Source organism: Polyodon spathula, chromosome 29, assembly GCF_017654505.1.
Source record: "Polyodon spathula isolate WHYD16114869_AA chromosome 29, ASM1765450v1, whole genome shotgun sequence".
Taxonomy (NCBI): domain Eukaryota; kingdom Metazoa; phylum Chordata; class Actinopteri; order Acipenseriformes; family Polyodontidae; genus Polyodon; species Polyodon spathula.
Genome location: NC_054562.1, coordinates 4,782,816 through 4,805,896, shown reverse-complemented (window position 1 = coordinate 4,805,896; position 23,081 = coordinate 4,782,816). Strand labels below are relative to the sequence as shown.

The 23,081-nt window shown below is 41.5% G+C and overlaps 2 protein-coding genes across 2 annotated transcripts; one reads left to right on the top strand and one right to left on the bottom strand.

The window, feature by feature from the left end:
• The first annotated feature begins 3,125 nt into the window (after positions 1-3,125).
• On the top strand, positions 3,126-5,616 carry LOC121302508 (cholesterol 25-hydroxylase-like protein). Its single transcript, XM_041232522.1, has 2 exons — positions 3,126-3,981; positions 5,185-5,616. The coding sequence occupies exons 1-2, from the start codon at positions 3,554-3,556 to the stop codon at positions 5,606-5,608; spliced, it is 852 nt and encodes a 283-aa protein (XP_041088456.1). The 5' UTR covers positions 3,126-3,553; the 3' UTR covers positions 5,609-5,616.
• Positions 5,617-18,726: 13,110 nt separating this feature from the next.
• LOC121302243 (bone morphogenetic protein 10-like) lies at positions 18,727-22,672 on the bottom strand. Its single transcript, XM_041232084.1, has 2 exons — positions 21,956-22,672; positions 18,727-20,045 (listed from the first exon to the last, which is right to left on the bottom strand). Exons 1-2 carry the CDS (start codon positions 22,302-22,304, stop codon positions 19,087-19,089), a joined length of 1,308 nt encoding a protein of 435 aa, XP_041088018.1. The 5' UTR covers positions 22,305-22,672; the 3' UTR covers positions 18,727-19,086.
• Positions 22,673-23,081: the final 409 nt, after the last annotated feature.

Below are 23,081 nucleotides of genomic sequence, written 5' to 3'. Positions count from 1 at the left end.
CTTTTTTTTGTTTGTTTGTTTTTTTAGTCGTAGTAATAAGATTTTGTTTTTTTAGGCCTTTATAACAACACTGACCGACAAAATTGGACAATGATGTCAATGCCTGGTCAGTGCTGTCATTGGCCGCTGCTCTTGGGCACTGATAACAATGCTTGGCCATTGACGTCATTGGCCAACTTCGGACATTGTCCGTAACACGCACGCACGCACGCACACACACACACACACACACACACAGTGCCTATAGAAAGTCTACACCCCCTTGTACTTTCTTCACATTTTGTTGTGTCAGTGCCTCGGAGTTTCATGCATTTAAATGAGGATTTCTTTCCACTTATCTACACACCATACTCCACACTGTTAAGGGGGAAAAAAAGTTTTTATTAAAAATTCAAAACTGAAAGATCATAATTGGATAAGTCTCCACCCCCCTGAGTTAATACTTGGTGGAGCACCTTTGGCAGCAATCACAGCTGTGAGTCTGTTGGGATAGGTCTCCACCAACTTTGCACACCTAGATTTGGGAATATTTGACCATTCTTCTTTACAAAACTCTTCAAGCTCTGTCAAGTTCCTTGGGGAGCGTTGATGGACAGCAATTTTCAACTCATGCCACACATTTTCGATTGGATTTAGGCCGGGGTTCTGACTGGGCCACTCAAGGACGTTTACCTTTATGTTCCTTAGCCACTCCAGTGTAGCTTTGGCTGTGTGCTTTGGGTCGTTGTCATGCTGAAAGGTGAACAACAATATCCCAAGCACTCCACGAGCACTCCACGTTGCACAGTCTTCAGTACATTTATAACTTTAAAAGTCTGTTTCAAAGCTCTTTTCAAAATGTCCGCTCTAGTGCACCGAGAGCGTCAGGATTATTGCCCAGATTGTCAAACAGGTAACAACGATCCGTGATGTGGCACGGAACTGAAAAGCCAGAGCACTTGTTACGTTTGTTTTTTTTTTTTATTATTATTATTTAGAGGAAAGATCTCAAACTTCAGTGCACTGGAGCAGACATTTTGAAACAGACTTGCAAGTTGTAAGTGTAAAAAGTTGTCAGGATGTGATAACAGTGAAAAGAATAAATAAAGTACCTGTCATTTAAACAGTTGTAGCAACACGTGGGGGGGGGGGAGGGTAACGCTGTATTTTTCGGAACCCGGCTACTTACTCTTAAGCCCTGGGATGAGTCTGGTTGCTCTTCGGTACTTTTCCCCCTGGGCCACAATGTCCTTTTGCTAACGTGCTGACCAGAATTGTACTCTGTTCTCGAGGCCTCCTTTGCAATCTGGTTCTCATCCAGACAGACAGTGAGGGAATTAAAAGACGTTTCACAGCAATTTCACTGTCAGGAATACAAAAAAAAAGCATTGGACAAGATAACCTCGGTTTTTATATCAGAACAATCGGCTTGTGTGTTCGTTCCGGTAACAAAGAGAAGCATAAGACAAGTCCAGAGCAACAAAGCGATGAACTGGAGAAGGTAGGGACCGAACTGGATGGGAAGTTTACAGAGATAGGCTCGGGCTCATTTGGGATTCAAGGAGCGAAGATTTAAGGTATTGCTCTGATAACATTATGGGATAACCCGTGCAGTACAGATGCAGTTTTTAGCCACAGGGCGTCAAACTCAGTTCCTGGAGGGGGCCGGAGTGTCTTCTGGCTTTCGTTCCACCCCGAGCTCTCAGTTACTTAATTGGTCAAATTATTTGATTAATTGGAACACATTTAACACTTCTCTCCAGGCTTCAGAGTGTTTCACAGGCATTGTACCTTGAATCCAGTGCATTGCTTTTATATCCTGATCTGTAAAAGACCTTGAAAAAATATTAAACATGTCCCAATTGAACAAATAATTAGTGAAGGGCAGTGGCAATGCTAGGATGGTGAAGGGTACTGGCAATGCTAGGGATGGTGAAGGGCATTGGCAGTGTTAGGGATTATGAAGGGGAGTGGCAATGCTAGGTATGATGAAGGGCACTGGCAATGCTAGGGATGATGAAGGGCACTGGCAATGCTAGGGATGATGAAGGGCACTGGCAATGCTAGGTATGGTGAAGGGCACTGGCAATGCTAGGGATGATGAAGGGCACTGGCAATGCTAGGGATGGTGAAGGGCACTGGCAATGCTAGGGATGGTGAAGGGCACTGGCAATGCTAGGGATGGTGAAGGGCACTGGCAATGCTAGGGATGATGAAGGGCACTGGCAATGCTAGGGATGGTGAAGGGGAGTGGCAATGCTAGGGATGGTGAAGGGGAGTGGCAATGCTAGGGATGGTGAAGGGCAGTGGCAATGCTAGGTATGGTGAAGGGCAGTGGCAATGCTAGGGATGGTGAAGGGCACTGGCAATGCTAGGGATGGTGAAGGGCAGTGGCAATGCTAGGTATGGTGAAGGGCAGTGGCAAGTCTAGGGATGGTGAAGGGGAGTGGCAATGCTAGGGATGGTGAAGGGCACTGGCAATGCTAGGGATGGTGAAGGGCACTGGCAATGCTAGGGATGGTGAAGGGGAGTGGCAATGCTAGGGATGGTGAAGGGGAGTGGCAATGCTATTCATAATACCTGCACCTACTTTAAAATTCGAGTAACACCTTGATAGTAAAGCACATTCTTTACAAGCACTGATGTTTGTAAGGTGGCTAGGAGCATTAGGTGTACATGTGTTGAGTGGCCAGCAGGTAGCTAAAAATGACAATATGAAAAAGGGTCCCTTTTTTTTGACAGCGGTGTCTTGAGAACAATAGAAGAAGAATGCAAATCGCAATTAAAGAAAGATTGTTTCGCAAGAGCAATAACCTTCATGATGGGAGAGGGTCGTGCGTATTCACTGTGTCACAATGCACTGTGGGGTGAATGCCTGTGAGCCCAGACCTGCATGACTGAAATGTGTTACTCACCTAACACAATGAGAAGACTAACGGCAAGCCAGAAGTTTGGGGGATTTTTTTGTGTGCTGTTTTTTTTCCTGATTTTCATGAAACTGGAGCAGGATCAATGAATTACTTCATTGAGTGCATGAAATCCTCCTCCCTATCCCTCATTATGTGGGTCTGTTAAAAGCAGACCAGAGCGAGTCTTCACAGTATTTTCAACAGTGAACAGTCTTCACAGTATTTTCAACAGTTTCAACAGTCTTTCAACAGTGAAGCTAAAGGTGAAACCTGGAAGACTCTGAAAAAAGACTTGGACCAAAACAGGGGTTTTTTTTTGCCTTTATTTTGGTTTTAGTTTGTTTGAAACTTTTTTTCTTTTTTCTTCATTTACAAAAATAAATAAATAAATAAAAATAAAATATAAAAAAAAAGGGGGAAATGTAGATTATCAACGCGCAGGATGGAAATGTGAACGTTTTGTAAAACCCAAATTTACTGGCTGGACAGATACGAACGTGTTCCTTTACGGACTTCAATCGAGTCTAACAAACGCAGGCTTAAAAACTCTGAAAGACCAAAACTGATGCCTCATTCCGTGTCGTGAAAAAGAAGGTACTGGATTTGTGGATTTAAAAAAAAAAAAAAAAAATTATAACAAAATTTTCTTTTCTGAAAACACAAAAATGAATGGCAGCTGCGATCTCCACAACTCACTCCTCCTCCAGCCAGTGTGGGATCCAATCAGGCGTCGGCAGGACCTCCTGCTCTCCAACCTTTTCCCAGCATGCTTCTCCTTCGTGGCCAATGTCTCCCTGTGCCTCCCCTTCGCTGCGTTGGACTGCCTGGGGTCGCGGTGGCCGTGGCTGAGGCGCAATAAGCTGCATGGTTTGGGTCCCGTGAGTCCCACGGCGTGGTGGGGCTGCCTCGGGAGGGTGGCGTGGAACCAGGTGGTCTGCATCCTTCCCACGACCCTGCTGTCGCACTACCTCCTCCGACCCCCTTCCAGCCTGCCTCCAGCGGCCCCGTCGTGCCTCAGGTTCCTGGAGGAGGTGGTTCTGTGTCTGCTCCTGTTTGACACCATGCACTTCATGTTTCACATGCGGATCCACAGGTAAGGGCGGAGGAAGCAGGTTTACAAATAAGTTAATATGAACCCTTTCTTTTATTGACGTCAATATGTACAGTTCACCTTGTCTCTTTGAAAGGTGTCCAGTAGATCCTATCTTTGATATCAGTTAAGATGTTGTTGTAAGTGACTCTGCAGCTGATGCATAGTTCACACACCCTAGTCTCGTATCTTGTAAAGTGCTTTGTGATGGTGGTCCACTATGAAAGGCACTATATAAAGATTCTCTTTTAGTTATTCTGTGTTCGTTATTTGAAAAGTCGATGCAGTAATTGTCATTTGTCATTTCCACCATTTCAATTTCGTCTGTCGTGCTCCCCTCCGGGTTTTCACATTTTATGTGGGGGGGAAGTTGAAATCCCCCATTAGTGTGGCTTCTCCTTTGTTGCATGCATTTCTAATGTCATTGTATAACAGATTATTTTGCATGGTGTCTGAATTTGGTGATCTATAGGATACCCCTATTATTATGCGCTTTGTGTTTTTGTCCATTATTCTGATCCGTATTGATTCTGCGTAGTTTTTTCCAGATTTAACACCTGGGTTTCAAGGCTATTTTTGATGTATAGCGCTACCCCTCCTCCTCTTCTGTCCTGTCTGTCTTTCCTATACAGTGTATACCCACTAATATTATATTCGTCTCCATCCCTCTCGGATAACCAAGTTTCTGTAACACCTACCACATCGTAGTTACTTGTTGGATAAAGTAGCTTCAAGTTCTAACATTTTGTTTCTGAGACATTTTGTTTCTGAGTCAAGCATCTAGATAAATTCATTTAATGGATGTCTTACCTGAGTTGTTGCCCTTGTTTTGGTCTCCCTTCTGTTTTTTTTGTTGATTTCTCCCCCCTTCCTTTCTAGTTTAAATCCTTCTGAACCTCCTCGAGGATCCTTTCTCCAAGCAGATTGGTTCCCTTTTTATTTAAGTGCAGTCCACCTCGCCTAGTCCTTGTTGTACAATGTGGTCCAATGTTCAAGGAAGGTGAAGCCTTCCTATGTGCACCACGATTTCAGCCATGCATTTAGATGATTTATTCCCAGCTGTCTGTATGGTCCTTTGCTGTGCTTTTACTATAGGAAACTTTTACAAGGGTTAGTTTACCATGGTTTGTTTCAGTATGTTTTGCAATGCTTGCCTATGCTTTTACCTCTACTAAGGTGTTAGCGTCACTCCTGTGCTCCTTGTAGGGTGTCCTGGCTTTTTGTGAAGATCCACAGAGTTCACCACGAAGTGCAGGACCCCTTTGCCCTTGCAGCGCAGTATTCCAGCCACTGGGAGGTGCTGTTCCTGCAGGACTTCGCCATCTCCAGCACGGCTCTGCTGGGCTGCCACCCGCTCAGCGAGGTGACCTTTCACCTCCTCAACATCTGGCTGTCTGTGGAGGATCACTGTGGCTATGACCTGCCCTGGGGCACCCACCACCTGCTGCCCTTTACCCTCTTCGGAGGTGCTCCCTTTCACACCATCCACCACCAGCGCTTCAGAGTGAACTACACCCCCTATTTCACCCACTGGGACCGGATCTTTGGGACCTATATGGCCCCCCCCACCACCGCTAAAAAAGTAGGTGTGCAACCGGGACCCCCAGTTCACCGAAAGGACTCTTTTTAAAGAATGTTTAGTTAAGGGCTGTTTTTTTGTTTGCTTTTTTAATTCTTATTATTATTATTTCCTAAAACCTTTTCCAACTGTTTTTTTTTTTTTTTTTATTATTATTATTATTATTATTTTTTTTTTTTTTTTTTTAGTTTAATAGTTTATTTTCAAATCTCAGTTCAGCCTATAAGGGAATGTTTATATAAACATTGAAGTCCATTCGTCAAACTTTAAGGGCCATTTTAGTTTTTTTGGTGGCCCTAAATCCTATTGACAGTGGAATGGCGGGTGCGTCTAATTTTTCCACGTTCCTCCTTGATTAAAGAGAGCATTCCTGTCTCAGCGGAAAGAGAACTCTGTTTGTTACAACAGTAAGTAATTAGGTTTGTGGGGTAACTGATACTAGGTGATGCTTTTACAGGACATGCAGGTCCTGGGCAAAGTGCTCGCCGTGTGTGCATTTGTTTGGCAGTGATGGGGTTAATTCTATCCCTGCCATGTGTGGAATGTGTCTTGATCAATTAAGCCCCAGACACGTGGTATAACAGCAGCGAGAAATCCTGTGTGTGGGAAGAGGGGATTGCGAAGAATGGGCTTCAGTGAAGGTGGCTGCTCAGCCTGAAACAATGGAGTGTGTTCATTGAAAGGGTTTCTGAATAACCCTCTTGTTTTGACCCTTGTGTCTGTGTTTCTTTGTTCTTCGATTTTGTGGTTTTGAGTTTTATAAAAAGTGCGCCACAGCACCATTAATAGTCACTTGGAGAGAACGCTCGTTTAGCTTCATGGCTCCGACTCTCTGGAAGTCTCTTCCAGCTTTGGTGCGTGATGCTGCCACCGTCGCTAGCTTTAAATCAACTCTCAAACCCCGCCCGTTCCCTTTTGCTTTCCATGCTCCTTAAGCCTGATATCTGCTATTAGCTGTTGTTACTATTTCATGTATTGTTACTATCATGTATTCTGCACTTTCCACTGTATTTAATGCACTATTTCATGTATTCTGCACTTTCCACTGTATATTATGTATTGGATTATGGATTTTGTAAAGTGCTTTGTGGTGGTGTTCCACTGAAGATTGATTGATTAAACTGCAGTTTCCTGTCTCTGGGTCGGCTTTTCTGCCACTGGCCAGCCTTGCCCACAACGCTATCCTGCTACCTTGACAAAAGTGTCCAGTCGAACCAAACCCAAGACAAAGCCACACTGTGGGGTCTATTTTAAAGATCTTACAGTAGTGAATACTAAATACCCCTGCCCTAACAATTGTGTCATATTACACTGTACTTTAATTGTATATAGTAATGTTATGATGCGATAATGTGTCAGTAAATTCGCCCTATTAAGATCTGCCAGTTTGCATCATTAAAATCATTCAAAAAGACCGCTGTATGTGTTCCAACCATGCCCCCCCTGCCCCCCATATTAACCCAGCTTATGCAAAACCCCACAACGATACACAATAATGTTTCCATCAACTCATACTGCAATTGCTAGATAATCGCTTTCGTCTGGACCCTTGTTCGTGTGCACTACTGTCTTCTGTTTTATTTCTTGGAAACTTGGAAGTTCCTGATGGAAATTCCAGCTTTACCGATGTATGTGGTTTGGCATCTCTGTGATGTAACTTAAAAAAAAGGATGGTGAGTAAGTAGTTTCAAGAAAATGCACAGAGTCCTTTTCTTCAATCAGTTGTTAGGTTTATTGAAATATGCAGGGAGTCTGGTCCCAGGTACAGGACAAACAGAATACTAGTTCTTACAGTTTTTGCATGACATTAAATACCCTTCTGTATAGATAGTCCACCTCCTCTTTCTCTGACATTTAACCAATAGCAAAGGTACAACACATTATTCTCTTACCATATACTATATGTATTTAATTTAGTATGTGTGCGTGTCTGTGTGTAGTCTAGTGTGACGACCTCTGAATTCTTCAAACCCCTGGTGCACCAAAAGGTCCATACATCTAGTTTTTGTCATCTTCCTTGTTCACATTTCTCCGTATTGCTTGAGACCCTTTGAGTCCAGTGGCATTATCTCTTATTCTCCCTGAGAACCTTTGGGTCCAACGCCAGTCCCTGGGAGCCTTTTAGCCCCTTTATGCTTTGCATTCCAAAAGTCTTAGGGCCTGGCCCCTTCTGGTCCACAGCATTGTTATCTTGTTAGCTTGCAGTCAATGCTGGGCAAGAAGCTTGTAGACGCAAGGGCTCTATCAATTGTTAACAGTACATGCAGTTTGAACCAAACAATCTGCTATCTGCAATATTAGTCTCTTTTCAGAAAAGAACACCAGTATAGCTCTGCCAGTCCACATGCGTAGCAAACTGCTAATCAATTCTCGATCCATGTTTTCCAACACACCGTAACACCCCAGGAATAAAAATCTTGCATAACTCCGTCAGTGTGTTCACAGGGGAGGGAAATAAGACTCCTCTTGCACAGCAGTTTCACCCATTCCAGGTTTTACTACTAGCTTGATTAGCCACAGCATGCATAGGTAACAAGCTCAGGTGTGTCTGATTAAACTCCTAGTGAAACCTGGAACGGAGCAAACCGCTATGCAATGGGAGTCTTATTCCCATCCCTGTGCTCAGCATAGACAGGCAGCTCTACAAGTTGTTTGAATTTTCCAGGAGGATTAGACAGCCACTCCCCAATAATGATTCTATCAATCCTCAATGATTTTATTGCATCAGGAGTGGGATTCTGCAGTGAAGCTTGAGCTTCAGGATCACACAAAGTATGATATTCCTGCTCTCATCAATTATCACTCATCCTGGACTACCTAAGGTTACCTTAAGGTAGTCAGAGATTAGTGCTACTCAGAGTCTGTGAAACCAGACAGCATTTCTGAGTTGCTCTGTAGGGGAAATTGATATTTTTTTTATCAAGCTCTTCCAAAACCGTTTAAATTAAGAAGTGAAGCCAACACACAACATTACAGCACAATTGAGCCAAATTTGTTTGCAAGTTATATATATTATATATTATTATATATATATATAATATATATATATATTATATATATATATATATATATATATATATATATATATATAAAAACTTGATTTAGAATGTCTTGTAGTTATTTTTTTGTACCTCAAAGTAAAAAGTGTTATGGAAAGGCAAAGATGTTGAGTTAAAGCAAAGTGTTTTTATTGCTATTTGTGTTGTCTTTATTATTATTATTATTATTATTATTATTATTATTATTATTATTATTATTTTCATTTTCATGCAGTTTCTTATCCATTCTAAAACTGCGCTCTGATCTTTTAAACCCATTTGCAGCGTCGTTTCCGGGGACGATAATTAATGATGCACAGTGACTCCTCGTTATTAATTAAGGCCAGTCAAGGAGCCGGACTTCAACGTCGCTCTGGTTAAAGCTGAGGGAACACGAAGCCTCTTTTTCAGGAACCTGGTTTCAGGAGACCTGGTTTGAGTCGGCTGTATCAAAACCCCAAATCTCCCCTGGTGTGCCGGGCAGTGGCCTGAAACCCAAGTTCCAATCCACAAAGTGGGTCCATGTTCCCTCATCTTGAGACTGCAATGTAACATGACATCGTAACTCAGAAGTAATTTCGTTTGGACAAAAGAAAAGAAATGTCCTAACTTTCCCCAGGTATTCAAAGGTCGTCCCACTCCCCCAACCACATCAAATGTATTTATGTGCCTATTGGGAATATGGCATCTCCCTTCTCAATGGAAACTCCCTAAGCTTTCATTTTGGATAACATTATTGTTATTTAACAATAGTTCTCTTCTCAAGTTGAGTCATCTCTACTGAACTGCAAGGCAAGTGTACCCAAGTCTATACAGCACCTTACTGTACACATTAAATTATCATGCTATGCAGATTTTGGGAGATGCTATAGCCCATTCTGCCACCTAGTGGCGGTAAAGAACTATAACTTAAAATAAGTAATACAGTACTAACATTAATATAGCAGTTGCTTCCATGTATTAGCATTTAACAAGCAGGTAACGCCGCTTCCCTCGACCCCTCTTGTTGGCAATTAAGACCCTGGTGTGACATACAGCACAGGAAGTCCTGCCAGCTCCAAGACGCTGTCGTTTTTAATGCATTTCCATTTGGAAATGTAGCCTCAATTGAGGATATAACCTAAGCACAAAAGGGTACCGATGATAATATCACTCATCAGAGGTAAGATTATCTTTAAATTAAACTAAATATACTTAAACTATTTGCGCGATTGTGAAGCGGTTCTAAACGGAAATAAACCGTTATAGAATCATGCGGCATTGTTCTTTAAAACGCAGCACGTGGTTAGAATGTTGAGCCAGTTTGAATTTCTTTCAGCCGTTTTTTGTTGATGGGAGAGCAGCGACTGGACGAAACAACAACGGGTAAGAGTAACGGCATTTTGGGGTCCATGTTATTACAAAAAAGTACTGAATGTGTAATATTTTCATATTACTCTTGAGTTAAATGAATATGAACTAGTTTTGTTGTTTGGTGTATTAGGTGCAATCGCAGCGTAGCACTGGGTATATGGAGCTAGCAACTTTGGAGTATAGACGCGGCATAATAACAACGAAATACTGCACCTGAAATCGATTCCAGTGCAGGAAGACTTCAAACAATTCAATTGTAGTCTTAAAAGATTTAAATTTTAGTTGAGTTTGACCATTTTTTTGTACTGTTATTCTTTCTGCACAAAGAAACTTTATGGAAAGAGTACCCTGTCACCATTAATGATATATAGAAACCGAGTATATAATTGGTATACAGTTTTTGAATGGAGTTCATATTTACCTTCGCCATCCTTTCACATCATTTGTTGAATAGAAAATGCACACTAATTAAACCATACAGTCTCTTTGAGCTACTATATATATATATATATATATATATATATATATATATATATATATATAGCCTGAAATAAAACCCACCCAGCTTGATGGTAAGTTTATTGTAAGTGCTGTGCTGTTTTAGGGTTTGGCCCAGCATATTTACACACACACATTCCTAACCTGCAGATACAAGAATACAATATCAGCTGAGCTCACTAATCACATCTTTTGCTATTTTCCATTGTTTTTCTTCCCAACCTACCTTGGAATGGCCTCAAAGAGTTATGATAATTAAGAACCCTTTTTTTTAAATGCATGTTGAGATTTGGATTATATCTTGATATGGTGAACCGGATCAGCAGAATGATTTCTCACACCGTAGAGGCAGTTAGAATTTAATAGCATTAAACTAACTGGTGAGGAATTCTTTTCACTGGGCTCACCCAGTTGATATTTCCCATAGTAACAGAAACACGCGCTTGTTAACACTAGCAACAGAGCGCGAGCCGTCAAACTGAAAGGTATTCCACAATAAGCAACACAGGACTTCAGAGGTCAGGCAAGAAAAAACAAACATTCTCACCAGATATTATAAGCAATAGTGCATGGGTAGTGTGTGATAAATGACAATTGAATAATGTATCATCCTACTCCTCGGGTGGGGTATTAAATTCTCATATCACACACACCACAACCCCATGCAGTATCCTCTATTTTGCAATGATTCCCCCCCCATACACAACACTGTAGTATTCAGTTACAATTAAAAAAAAAAAAAAAAAAAAAAAAAAAAATCTATGCAAGACCCCTATGAAACAAAATATATTTGGTTGCATGTAGTTTAAAAAAGTAAAAATAAAATAAAATAATTTAAATGTGTAAAACTTTACACCCATAATGCTTACACCATGCTTTAGCGTAACTGAGCGAATTGCTATGCTTTTACCAAGCTTTACTAAAATTTTAATCACGTTTGAATATTCTTTTGATAGGTGAAATGGTAGCCCTGTCAGTCCAGAGGTGACAGACAAAGAGAAGGAGAGGCGATTCCTTTTACTGCACTAACTAAACAATTATGAATCGCAAGCTTTCAGGACCTCAGAGGGCTCTTCTCATTCAGGTGGAAGTATTGTTTAGTTAGTCCAGGAAAATCACCTCTGCTTTTCTTTGAATATTCTTTTGAAATTTGTTGATTCTTTAAAACAAAAATATAATCTGTATCATTTTACAGGAAAATAAAAATGAAATCCACAGGATTAAAATAAACCTGGTATCCAAAAGCCTAATAAAAGAACATATTCTGTGCGTTAGAATCTTTCATGACATCGTACTGATGGAGTCCTTTATAAATTTATAACAAGCTTACTTTTGCGTTTTTTTGTATTTTAATTTAGTTTTTTATATGAACAAATATTTGTCCCAGCACTGCAATTTAAATGTCTATTCCTTTACAGCCTTATGCAATGTACAGAACCACAGTTTTGAGTGACTCAGCATGTTTAACTGTGCTTTACCATGCTTTCAATAAGCTAAGCTTTGCTATGCAATAAACTGTTATGGGGGGGGGGGGGGGGGGGGGGGGGGCGTCCGGCCCACGGAGGGCAAGCAGTGTGTGCCGGGGCACACGTACCACAGGCAGGAGGTGCCTCTCCAGAGTGCCCCTACCAGAGAGTGGTGCAGCCTGGTAGCATCATCATACGCAGTCAAGGCTTCCGGTCACACAGGCCCGGGCTTATCGGCAGGATCTGGGACGCAATGCCTCTTCTGAATGGGAACTTGAAAACACAACCCCAGGTCAGGCCTCTCTGGCCTCTATTAAATGTAATTAGGACATTTCCTCCCTGGTACATAACCACGATTCCCCTTTCTCTCGTTCGCTTCTTCTGAACGCACACAGACAAACACTCGGAGGATGAACCCCTTCACTGACGCGTGCAAGGCAGGGAGTGAGCACACTGGCTCACCCTTGCTTTGTTTTTCATTTTTGGCTTCTACATTGAATTTGTAGGCTTGGTGGTCCAGTAGTTAAAGAAAAGGGCTTGATACCAGGAGGTTCATATCCTGGCTCAGCCACTGACGCACTGTGTGAGACCTTGAGCAAGTCACTGAACCTCCTTGTGCTCCGTCCTGCGGATGAGACGCAAAACAAACGAGGTCCTATTGGAAGTGACTCTGCAGCAGCAGCAGTTGCTGTTGATGATAATGCGTACTTCACCCGCTAGTCTCTGGAAGTCACTTAGGATAAAAGCGTTTGCTAAATGATTAATAATAATAATAATAATAATAATAATAATAATAATAATAATAATAATAATAATAATAATAATAGAGAATTGCTCATGTTCCTCCTTGTGGATGTCTTAAAAATGACATATTCAAAATATAATTAGTGCAAAACTAAAATCCAATGTGGAAATTAGTGTTTGAACCACTGAAGACATTGCTAAAGACTTCTAGTTATAACGTGTTAGTCTTTCTAAATTATTGAGCAATATTGAGGGTTTAATAACTTTGGGTGATTTAGTCATTGAAAGTAAATAGTAACATACAGATTAGTAAACTCAAAATAATAAAGCACAGTGAAAGCATGGTAAAGCATACGTAAGCATTGTGAAGCCCAGAGAGGTCTGGTAAAGCTTATTAAAAACACGGCACACCTGGGTATACTGTGGTAAAGGGACAGTGTGGTAAACATCTATAAGGGTCGCATCAAGTTACAAATACATTGTGACACTCGGCAAAAGATGAATTAAAATAGTATGGTCTTCTTCAGAAGCTGTGTGGATTGAGGTAATTGACAATCTGTTACACATTGGAGAAGATCTGTTGCTTTGAGCAAGGGAGTTTTTCCTTGCAGATGTTTGCAGGCGCTGCTCCAGAACCCACCAACACTGGAGAATCTTATATTGGGACCCTCACATAGCGAGTTCGAGAGATCGTACAATAAATACTTAATAAAGGAAATCCTTTCCCTCTCGGAAGCTTTTCCTTTATTGGGAATGCATTTGTCTGAGATTGAACCTGTTGGTTTACTGTAAGCAGCCTCCCTGCAGTGTACACCATGGTCCCGAGATCCTGCTGGTCACTAATGGTTGATTTGAGATTACGAGATACAGTAAGTGGAGATATTATCCATTGTGCCAGCTGCCTGCATCACACTGGGAGCCTGGTAGGACTCACTGTCACAGGGGCCCCGACCGGCTGGAGGAGAGGTGAGGGGTTGGAAGATGTCCTGAAAAACTTTTGGCTTGTATTTCGCTTTAGTGGTTCTCATCGTTTTGCTGAGCAGGTTCTTTTGCTTCCTTCCACCTGCTCCTTGTAAAATAATGGTGTTTAAACCTTAAACTTAAGTCTCCATTGGCGAAAGAAAAAGAGCTTGATACCAGGCAAGAGGTTCCCAGCCCAATCCCGGCTCAGCCACTCTGTGTGTGTGTGGCCCTGAGCAAATCACTGAACCTCCTTGTGCTCCGTCCTTTGGATGAGACTTCAAACAAACAAGGTCCTATTGGAATTGACTCTGCAGCAGCAACAGCAGCAGTTGTTGATGAAGCAGATTTCACCCCCTAGTCTCTGTAAGTCGCTTCGGATAAAAGTGTCTCCTGAATAACTAATTAATTCATAATAATCATTATACTGCACAGTTTTTGCTTCCACCTGCGCCTTATCAAATAATGTTTAAAGTTTGAAATTAAACCACTGAATTTCTCTATCAGATAAAAACAAGTAGGAGTCCAAGTTCATCCAGTCCACCCTGAACAGGACTGCAGATGTTTCAGTACGAATTGCAGTGGTGGTTGCTGTAGTGTGGTCATCTGCCTAACAAGCCGTTGGGATTGGAATCTAGAATCTACTAGAATGCATTAAGAATGGTCTTCTCTCCCCTCGACTATCCAGTGATTGAAAAACTTGCTTGACGATTTCTTGCACTTGTTCGATATGAAGTCTTTATCAATGCATTTCAAGTTCATTTATTGACAACAAACCACAGAAACACATATTTAGACAGACCGTTTTACAATGTACTTAAACTTAGGTCAATATTAGATCAATGCCAAAGATAAAATACTCAATAAAGCAAATATTCCAGCCTGCCTGAAGCGTACAGGAGGTTAGGGTTAAGGTTAGTGAATGACAGCTGCTGGAAATATCTGTGCAATATTTCAGCAACTTCCAGACAATCCCAGCACTAGCTGAAAAAGAAACAACCTGTGAAAGAAAGCAAATAGAAATATGGAATTTTTTTTATTAAACAATTTCTAGATAGTTTTGCCTTTCAGCAGCTGATTGCTCTGTAATGTATTATTGAAATGTGCAGATAGTCTGTTTATAAATTCTATGTTAATGAGTAAGCTGCAGGGTTTTTGTAAACAGTCCCTATCAGCTGGGGTCTATGTCCCCTGTTCTGCATTTCATTCTAGCACATGAGGCTCACTAACATTCTCATCTCATTAGCAACTAGCGCTGTGAAATCCAGATCATTGTGCTTCGAAAGGAAGTTTAAATTTCACAATATCAACATCCAACCAGCTGTTACTAAACACATAACAGATGGTTGTGCTTTTGTAAAGAATTTTAAAGATAATTTTCTGAGATGAATTTCAAGAGAAACAGACTTTCCCAAATCGGGTTTAACAACTTCAGTAGATTTTTGTGACTTACAAATTTTCACCAGAAGTACATTTCCCTTACCACCCTACAGTACCAACAGATATCAGAAAAGTTTTTGTGTGCATGTATTATCTTTGCATTGATGCGACCAATGCAATAAAATACATTTTAAAAAAGACAAGACAAGTAGAATTTGTTTAACATGAAGTGTAACATGTGCTCTGTTTTGTATGCACTGGGAACTGAAAAAAAAGCGTTCAGACTTTACTTGCTAAACAGATTCCAGCTCGAAATGGGTTTACATGCAGAATGTATAGTGGGATTGATTCCTCCCACCGGTAGTTTGAATTACATTGTGCAAATAAGCAAGTTAAAAACGAGGGAGCAACTTTGAGAAAACTGCAAGCTAACTGCAAAGCAATCTTATAAACCATTGCAGTCACCACTGACAAGCTGCTATAAGGTGATGCCAAATTGAAGTGCCCAATTCTATTAATTTGTAGCCTGGGTGGGGGAGGGGGGGAATTCAAGCAAAAATAAGAGCAAATATCCATGCATATTTTGATTTGATTAAAAAACATAATTGGTTAGGAATCAAAACAGAAAGAGTTTGTGTGAATTTGTATTTCTCAAAAAAAAATAAATAAATAAATAAATAAAACCTAGCAAAAAGTAACAGAAATACCAGCATCCTATAGCGCGTAGCAGCCTTAAAAATAGTTGACTTCCGGTTATAAATAGCACCTTGCCATCCCCATTTGGAAGGCTAATAAACAGTTGCAGTGTCTCGAGTGCTATTGCCCCCCTTCCGTGGGCTGGCAGGAGAGCCTGTCATGAGAATTCCTCCCTGAGTCAGTACAGACTCTCACACTCACAAGCCTCTTGTCATTTCTACATCTCTACTGTTGTGTTTGGACAGGTTTCCCTGGAAACCAATGCACTGTGCAGTCGTCGAACATGCTGGACATGTATCTGTCATCAATTCTTTGTTCTATTCTCTCATAGGTAGCGCCCCATCTGTATTTCACGATCCTGCTATTAAAAGGTAAACTGTCCAAGTATTATATTCTATTGTATATAAAAGCCCTGCACCATTTCACCATTTTCAACATTTCACAGTTTTTCATGCGCGAGTCAGATAGTGAATTATAGAGGGAGCACTTCTTGCTTTGCATTATTCTTTAGAAGACTCTGGTACAGCAATGCACACTAACATTCGAATAGCTTCCATAGCTTGCTTAACAAACGGAATATTGAAATAAAGGAGGCAGATGTGAAAATGGAAATCCAATTCTGCGTAACTGGCTGCTGCACCAACGTGACTGGGCATGCGCTGCGTATTACAAGCAGTTAGCACTTTAAATAAAATGAATCAACTGTACCTGTTAACTTTTTGCCAGTAGTGTACAACTCTGGCCCTCGAGATCCACTGCAGTTTGTTTCCAGTCAGGTCCCAAATTAGTTATTTGACCCCTAAGCAGGTTCAAGGACCTGCTTGGAGTGAAGACCTACAGCTGTGGCCAAAAGTTTTGCATCACCCTATAGAATTAACACATTTTGCTCCATAAAGGTCGAACGAAATCTGCTGAATAATGTTACGTTAACATATTGAATGACATACTGCTTTGTAGTATACTTAACAAAATAAAAACAGATAAATTTAGAAATTTCAAAATGTAACGTAGATAGATGAAATGGTAGCCGTATTACTCCAGAGATGATAGACAAAAAGAAGGAGATGTGATAGCTTTTATTGGACTAACTAAATAATAATTAATCTCTCTTTCCTACTTTCACCTGAAGAAGAGACCTTTGAGGTCTTGAAAGCTTGTGAAGAATTATTATTTAGTTAGTCCAAAGGTATCACATCTCCTCTATCAAAATGTAACATGAAATACTATACTACTATTATGACTTCCAGTAGACTTTTTGCGATATAATTTTAGTTTCTTTGATGACATGGTGTTAAATAGACGCTCTAAATTATGTTCGTGTAGTTTTTATTATTATTATTATTATTATTACAATTCTAAAATGGTAGGTGATGCAAAACTTTTGTCCGTAGCTGTAGTTTGGTACATGCATTTACTTTATCAGAAAATATATATAAAAATAAATGTGAAAGACAAAGTGGTAATTCTTTAAATTGCGTGTCGAAAAACTTTAATAAAAATCGCTAAATGATGACAGGATTGCAAAGAATTTAAAATACAGGTATTTACAAAATGCAATATTCCCACAAAGCTGAAGTTCACAAAAAAATGGTTCTTTTATATCACAGTTTCTCAATGCCGCAATAAATAAATCAATAAATAGCCAGTAAGCAGCAGAGATAAGGGGAATAGCACATGGAGGGCGGGGGGGGGTTGCGTGAATCCAACCAAAAGCCAGTTCAAGCCAGTATTTGATAAAAAGTGTTTTTCGTCGAGCCGTGAAGTGTTGGGGGGCGAGCTCTTCAAAAGACATTGCCACTTATCACTTCCACCGATAAGTGAGGTCTTTGCCATAAAAGTGTAAGAGAGACGCAGGACAGCGGAGCTGGGCCGGAGGAGTCCTCGTCAGCACCGCTAGCCCAAGAATCTGACAGCTCGGCAGGTCGTGTCGATGGAGTGATGGGCCTAATGTTTCTCAGCCCTGACACCTCCGTATCAGCCGGGGCTTAGGTGCGAGAGAGTGGCACTAACAGGGCATGTGATGCTCTGGAATGGTGGTCAAGGGCAGCGATGCCTTGTGTTTGCAGAGTCATGAAGGGACTGTCCTTTCGTTTCCTTATCCTCTACCGTGTTGTAACTGCAGCAGAGGAAGGGTTAGCAACTGAACTGACTTTTTTTGATTATTCAGTTTCAGTGGCTTGCTCAGGGTCACACACAGTGAGCCAGTGGCTGAGCTGGGAACCTCCTGGTAACAAGCCCCTTTCTTTAACCACCAGATCACCAGGCATTTTACGCATAACAAAATGCTCTCGCTTTCTCCTTTTGCAATTTTCTTTTTCAGGATAAAAGCATTGCCGAGTTTCAAAGAGTAAATGCTTGGAACACCTGTCAACATATTACCATATAGAAGAAAAAACAAATGCTGTGGTGACAATTTGCATTAGACCTCACCCAGGTTCAACAGTCCTTGTGTAGTCCTGAGGGTGAATTATTTGATTTGAATGCACTTTAAACCAAGAGCCACTGTTAATTGTGAATGTGCTTCTTCATCAAAAACTGAAATCCAGTTTGCATTCCTTGTCCACAATCAGAGGGTGCATTTGAAGTTGAAAGTAACAAGATTTTTTAAGCTGCAAAGCAGACAGTAATTTCGCAGGCTTATCTGTCTCTCGCTCCTCGTTTGAGCAACCCAGGAACCTGGTGAAATATTCAGTTGTCTTCTGCTCTATTTACGGCTCCAGTGCTACAGTTTATGACAGAGATACATGTGTGTTGATCATTTACTTCACAGAGAAATAATAGAGAATCGAGGCTTGAAACATACTAGTCTGACTTCATTTCTCATAGCACAGGTCTTATCTGTTTTGTTTTAGCACATTTTAGTTCTTGTAAAAAAAGATTGGATAGATCAGGGCTTCTCAAACTCGGTCCTGGGGACCCCCTGCTTTGGCTGCTTGTTTTCATTCCAACCGAGCTCTCAATTATTGAACTAGACCCTTCCTTGAACTGATAATTTGCTTAAAAATACCTTTTTACTTGTTTTCAGCTCTTGAACAGTTTGCATATTTCAAGTCAACTGTAATATTTGATCAGTAACTTGAACTGCAACTGTTTAAGAGCTGAAACCAAGTAAACAAAGGTCTAATTTGGCACGTTATCAGTTCAATGAAGGGTCTAGTTCAGTAGCTTTGTGTCGGTTGCAATATTGATTAAATGAGCTTTATTATATTCTTAATTTAAAACAAAAAAAAAACCCATTCATCCTATTCACAAAAAATGAATACTGTACACACAATCATTAAATAATCTCTTTTTAAATACGATATACAAAATGTACACATTTACAGACCTAGAAATTACATACTCCTGCATTAAAACTGTATGCAAGTTTGTTAGCCCCCAACAGCATCCGTCACTATCTGCAGCCACATTCCGCCACGACCATCCCTTCATATTTATATTTGAATGTGACAACTCCTGCGTCATCCAGGTAGAGGATGGATATGGGGTCCAGTTTGGTTGGGACACAGCAAGCCCTCGAAGCCTTCTGTGGGTTTTTCATGTGAACTAAAGTCTGAATGATGGCATGCTTTGTCGGGGTGACGTGCTCAATCAGAGGGTAGTTGCACACTCCGCTGCACTTAAAGGCCTCGTACCCAGTAGGGGCGATTATCCAGGAGTGCCACCCGATCTCGTTGAACTCTACGAAGAAGGGGGTCTTCTTGCAGGTGTTGCCCTTGGCGTTCCTTCTTATCCTGGAGGTGGTGTCGTAGATGAGGTTGGACCTCATCTGGAGCAAGGACTCCTCGTTGGGAGAGTCCTCCAGCCCGTCCATCGCATCCATCTGAAACTCCAAGAGCTGCTCTTGCTCGATCATCTCATTCAGCTCTTTCTTCTCCTCCTTCTTGTCGTTGCTCTGGTCGTCCGAGAAGACGATGAGCAGGGGCACGTGCTTGGCCTCGGGGTTGACATCGATGTCCAGGTTCCCTTCCCCGTACCCCTTGCCGTCCTCTCCCAGGCTTTCGATGTGCACCTCCAGCCGGTGGGTGGTGTAGTCGGCCCTGCGCCAGCGGTGGATGGCGGCCGTGAGATCAAAGGCCTCCCACCCGCTGTCTGTCTCGTAGACCTGACGGGAAGCCAGCTCGGCCAATCGGCCACGGCCGTCGTTACCCCCACGACTCTCGTCCGCCTCCTTGTCCGCCTCGTAAATTGTCACCTTCCTGTCGACGCCCTCGTACATCCTGCGGTCTCGCTCCACCAGGGTGTAGAGACGCAGCTCGGCCATGGTGATCTTCTCGTGGTGAGGGATGGACATGTTGAAGAGCAGAGAGTGTTTCCGGATCCCACTGCTGTCCATTCGGTAGGAGGACGTGTCTAGAAGAACAAAACCGGGCAGCTTAGGAACTTCTCTGCATACATAAAAAATACTTGCAATGCGTGCTACTAGCTCCTGCCATGTCTCTTTTTGTAGTTCAGTATTAGAACTGAATTAAAAATCGTCAGAATAAGGTGGAAAACTGTCATACAGGCTGCTATTTTCAAGGAAGCGGGAGTCACTGTCTGGGAGAGTAATAATGATGTCTAGGAGAGATTGGTTGTTACAGGCATATTCATTTACTACTATACAACATGCTTTACCAATATTCCTGATAGATGAGTTTGTAGCATTTCGTTGCAAAAACAACAGAGTGTTCTTTTGTATTAACTGGCTCTTATATGCGTAACTGAGGCTGTATCTTTGTAAATGCATCTTTAATTTTAGGTTTTTATTATTTCAGTGCCTTGCAATATCAAATAAAAAAATAACGTTGCACATCACGTGCAAAAAAGCAACATTTAAATTGTTCCTTTATTTGGGTTCCTGTTTACAGTACATTCCCTGCTCCACGAACACAAACACTCTGGGTTTTGCATGTCAAATTGCACTGGATCAGAAAGTAGATAATGAAACTGGTCACTAGCACTCATTCAGAGCAGCCATCATGTGTTACAATGGTGCGTGATGTTACTCCCACCTTGCTGATTCAGTTTGTGATAACTGGTTCCTAAAAGTCATTTCCTCCCAAACTTTCAAGGAGGCAAAAACACAGGAAGCTGATAAAGGTTGTGAACTTTGGCCAATGGGAAGTTCTTTAATCATGTATCAAATAACTCAGTGAGGCTTAGAAAGTTAACAGTGGATTATGGCAGTTTATTACACGGCTTAAAAGCTGCCAGAATACCACAAGACTGACTTACTGTAAACTACACTGTATTTAAATATTGCAACCCTGTACTGCCCTGGAACACCTGCAAGTCGCCTTGGATAAAGACGTCTGCCACATACATAAATCGTATGTCTCATCCACTTTTTTGTGTTTGTAAATGAAATAATTATCCAAAAATATCAGTTAATGTAGCATAACATAACTATGGGGAAATGCATTGGAAAACTACAATTACTGTGGTAAACTTTTAAAGAGGGGTATTACGCTTCAGTATTGTGTACTGGGTTATTAAAAGAGCAATGCATTACAGCTACACCACAGTACAATATTAGAACAGAAGCGACCTGAACATTTCTGCACAATGCCCTAGCTAACTGAAATGCAACAATTACCATGTTCCAGACCAACGGCTCAATTCAAGCATCTCCTGCAATAATTGTTTTCACTTATTCAATATTCTGTATGCATTACGTTTTGGAAACAGGTGTAATTGAGGGTATTGTTTCTTGTGCTTAATGATCTGTAACCCCCACATAAATGGACAACTCTTCATACCATAGCTAATGAAAAAGTGCAATTTCCTTCCATAAATGATCTCATTCACTTACAGTATTAACCTGATCATTAGATATTGTGCTCAAGTACATGTATTGAACTCTGTAGCACTGAACAACATAAGAGTAGTACAAATTATATTAGTTTCTTATAGACTGCTCTTAAAATTGTGTGCTAAAATTCAAATAATTTGCACTGTACACAAACTGTAACGGCAGTACGCATTGAACGTTTAATTTGTTGTAGAATAATAATGTTACACGTTAAGATATTGAATTGCACGCCGCTTTCTAGTTTTCCTCATCTACTGATATTTCAAAATCTAACATGAAATAATACCATACTATGATTAAGGCTTCTGGTAGACTTTTTTTTTCTTTTTTTGGATATCATTTTGTAGTTTCTTTGATTGCATGATGTAAAACAAAATTAGGTTTATATATGCCTTGATCCTAAAATTGGAGGTGAGGCAAAGCTTTTGGCCACAGCTGTCCATCCTACTGTCCTCCCTGGGTTCCTTACCTTCGTTTTGGAAGCTCCTCACAATGTTGGCTGAAGGCATGGAAGTCCGGTCGTTGGCGAACTTGTTGTAGAGCTCCAGCATGTACTCAGGGGGGTCCACCTTGGCCGCAGCCTCGTGCTGGGGCAGCCCAGACAGGTTGAACGTCTTCAGGAACTCTCGCCGGATGGTCTGCATGAAGCTTTGGAAATCCAGGCCGCTGTCCTGCTCCAGGAGGGGGTCGCTCAACAAAGGGTATCCGTCTGGGTCCACCCCGGGATGCAGGTCCACTGGTGCCATGATGGGATTACATATCCCAGAGTGGACGAAGAACCACAGGGCTGCGCAAAACCTCAGCCCCACCATATCCATATTCTTGGGTCTTGCGCTGAAACACTTGGTCTGGCTTCTCTTGCTTGAGGATAAGCAGGCTGCTCAGTGTATGGGGGTTGGTTGTTCGGTTTGTTTGGTTGGTTGGTTGGTTTGTTGGTGGCTGGTTTTAGGCTGTGCAGCAGTTTTATAATCGAGAGAGAGAGAGAGAGAGAGAGAGAGAGAGAGAGAGAGAACTGGGCTGGTGTCATCCAGAGCAGACAGGTTTGATAGTGGTGCTCTTCTTTCTAGCTTGTAATCGCACACGCTCGCTCTCCACTTCCAGTAACAGGATGGCTTCACTTCGCCTGCCTGCCTGCCTGTGTCATCCTAGTTTGCTTTTCTTATCTCTGAAATGGGAAGCTCTGCACCAGATTCTGAGTGTGTGTGTGTGTGTGTGGGTGTGTTATCTGCCTAATCCTCCTTAATGAGCATTTTGTAAACATTCTTCAGTAGCTCACAATATTGGATAGGACAGTTGTATCGAGGAGGGTGGTGGGAAGGGGGTGGGGGTTGGGAAGTGTGTGTTGGGTGGATGGTTTTATGGTGGCGATTTCCCTTCTGAAAGTGATTCCAGCAACTGCCCACATGATTTTGTAAATTTGCGCATTACTTTGCGATTGGCATAACAAGTATTGTCAATTTTAATACTGTTTATAAAATTAGAAAATGCGCCTACCCTTTGGTATCATGTGGGCAGTTGTTCGAACAAAATAAGGTGTATTTTACGCAAACATTAAGAGGATCATGTGTCTAATACAGCTCGGGCCAAAAGTTTTG

Bases quoted from the DNA above. Each gene is read 5' to 3' on its own strand.
- LOC121302508 (XM_041232522.1), top strand. From the start codon at position 3,554: ATGAATGGCAGCTGCGATCTCCACAACTCACTCCTCCTCCAGCCAGTG. The intron at 3,982-5,184 runs GTAAGGGCGGAG...TGCTCCTTGTAG, and splicing joins TTTCACATGCGGATCCACAG to GGTGTCCTGGCTTTTTGTGA.
- LOC121302243 (XM_041232084.1), bottom strand. From the start codon at position 22,304: ATGGATATGGTGGGGCTGAGGTTTTGCGCAGCCCTGTGGTTCTTCGTC. The intron at 20,046-21,955 runs GTAAGGAACCCA...TTGTTCTTCTAG, and splicing joins GAGGAGCTTCCAAAACGAAG to ACACGTCCTCCTACCGAATG.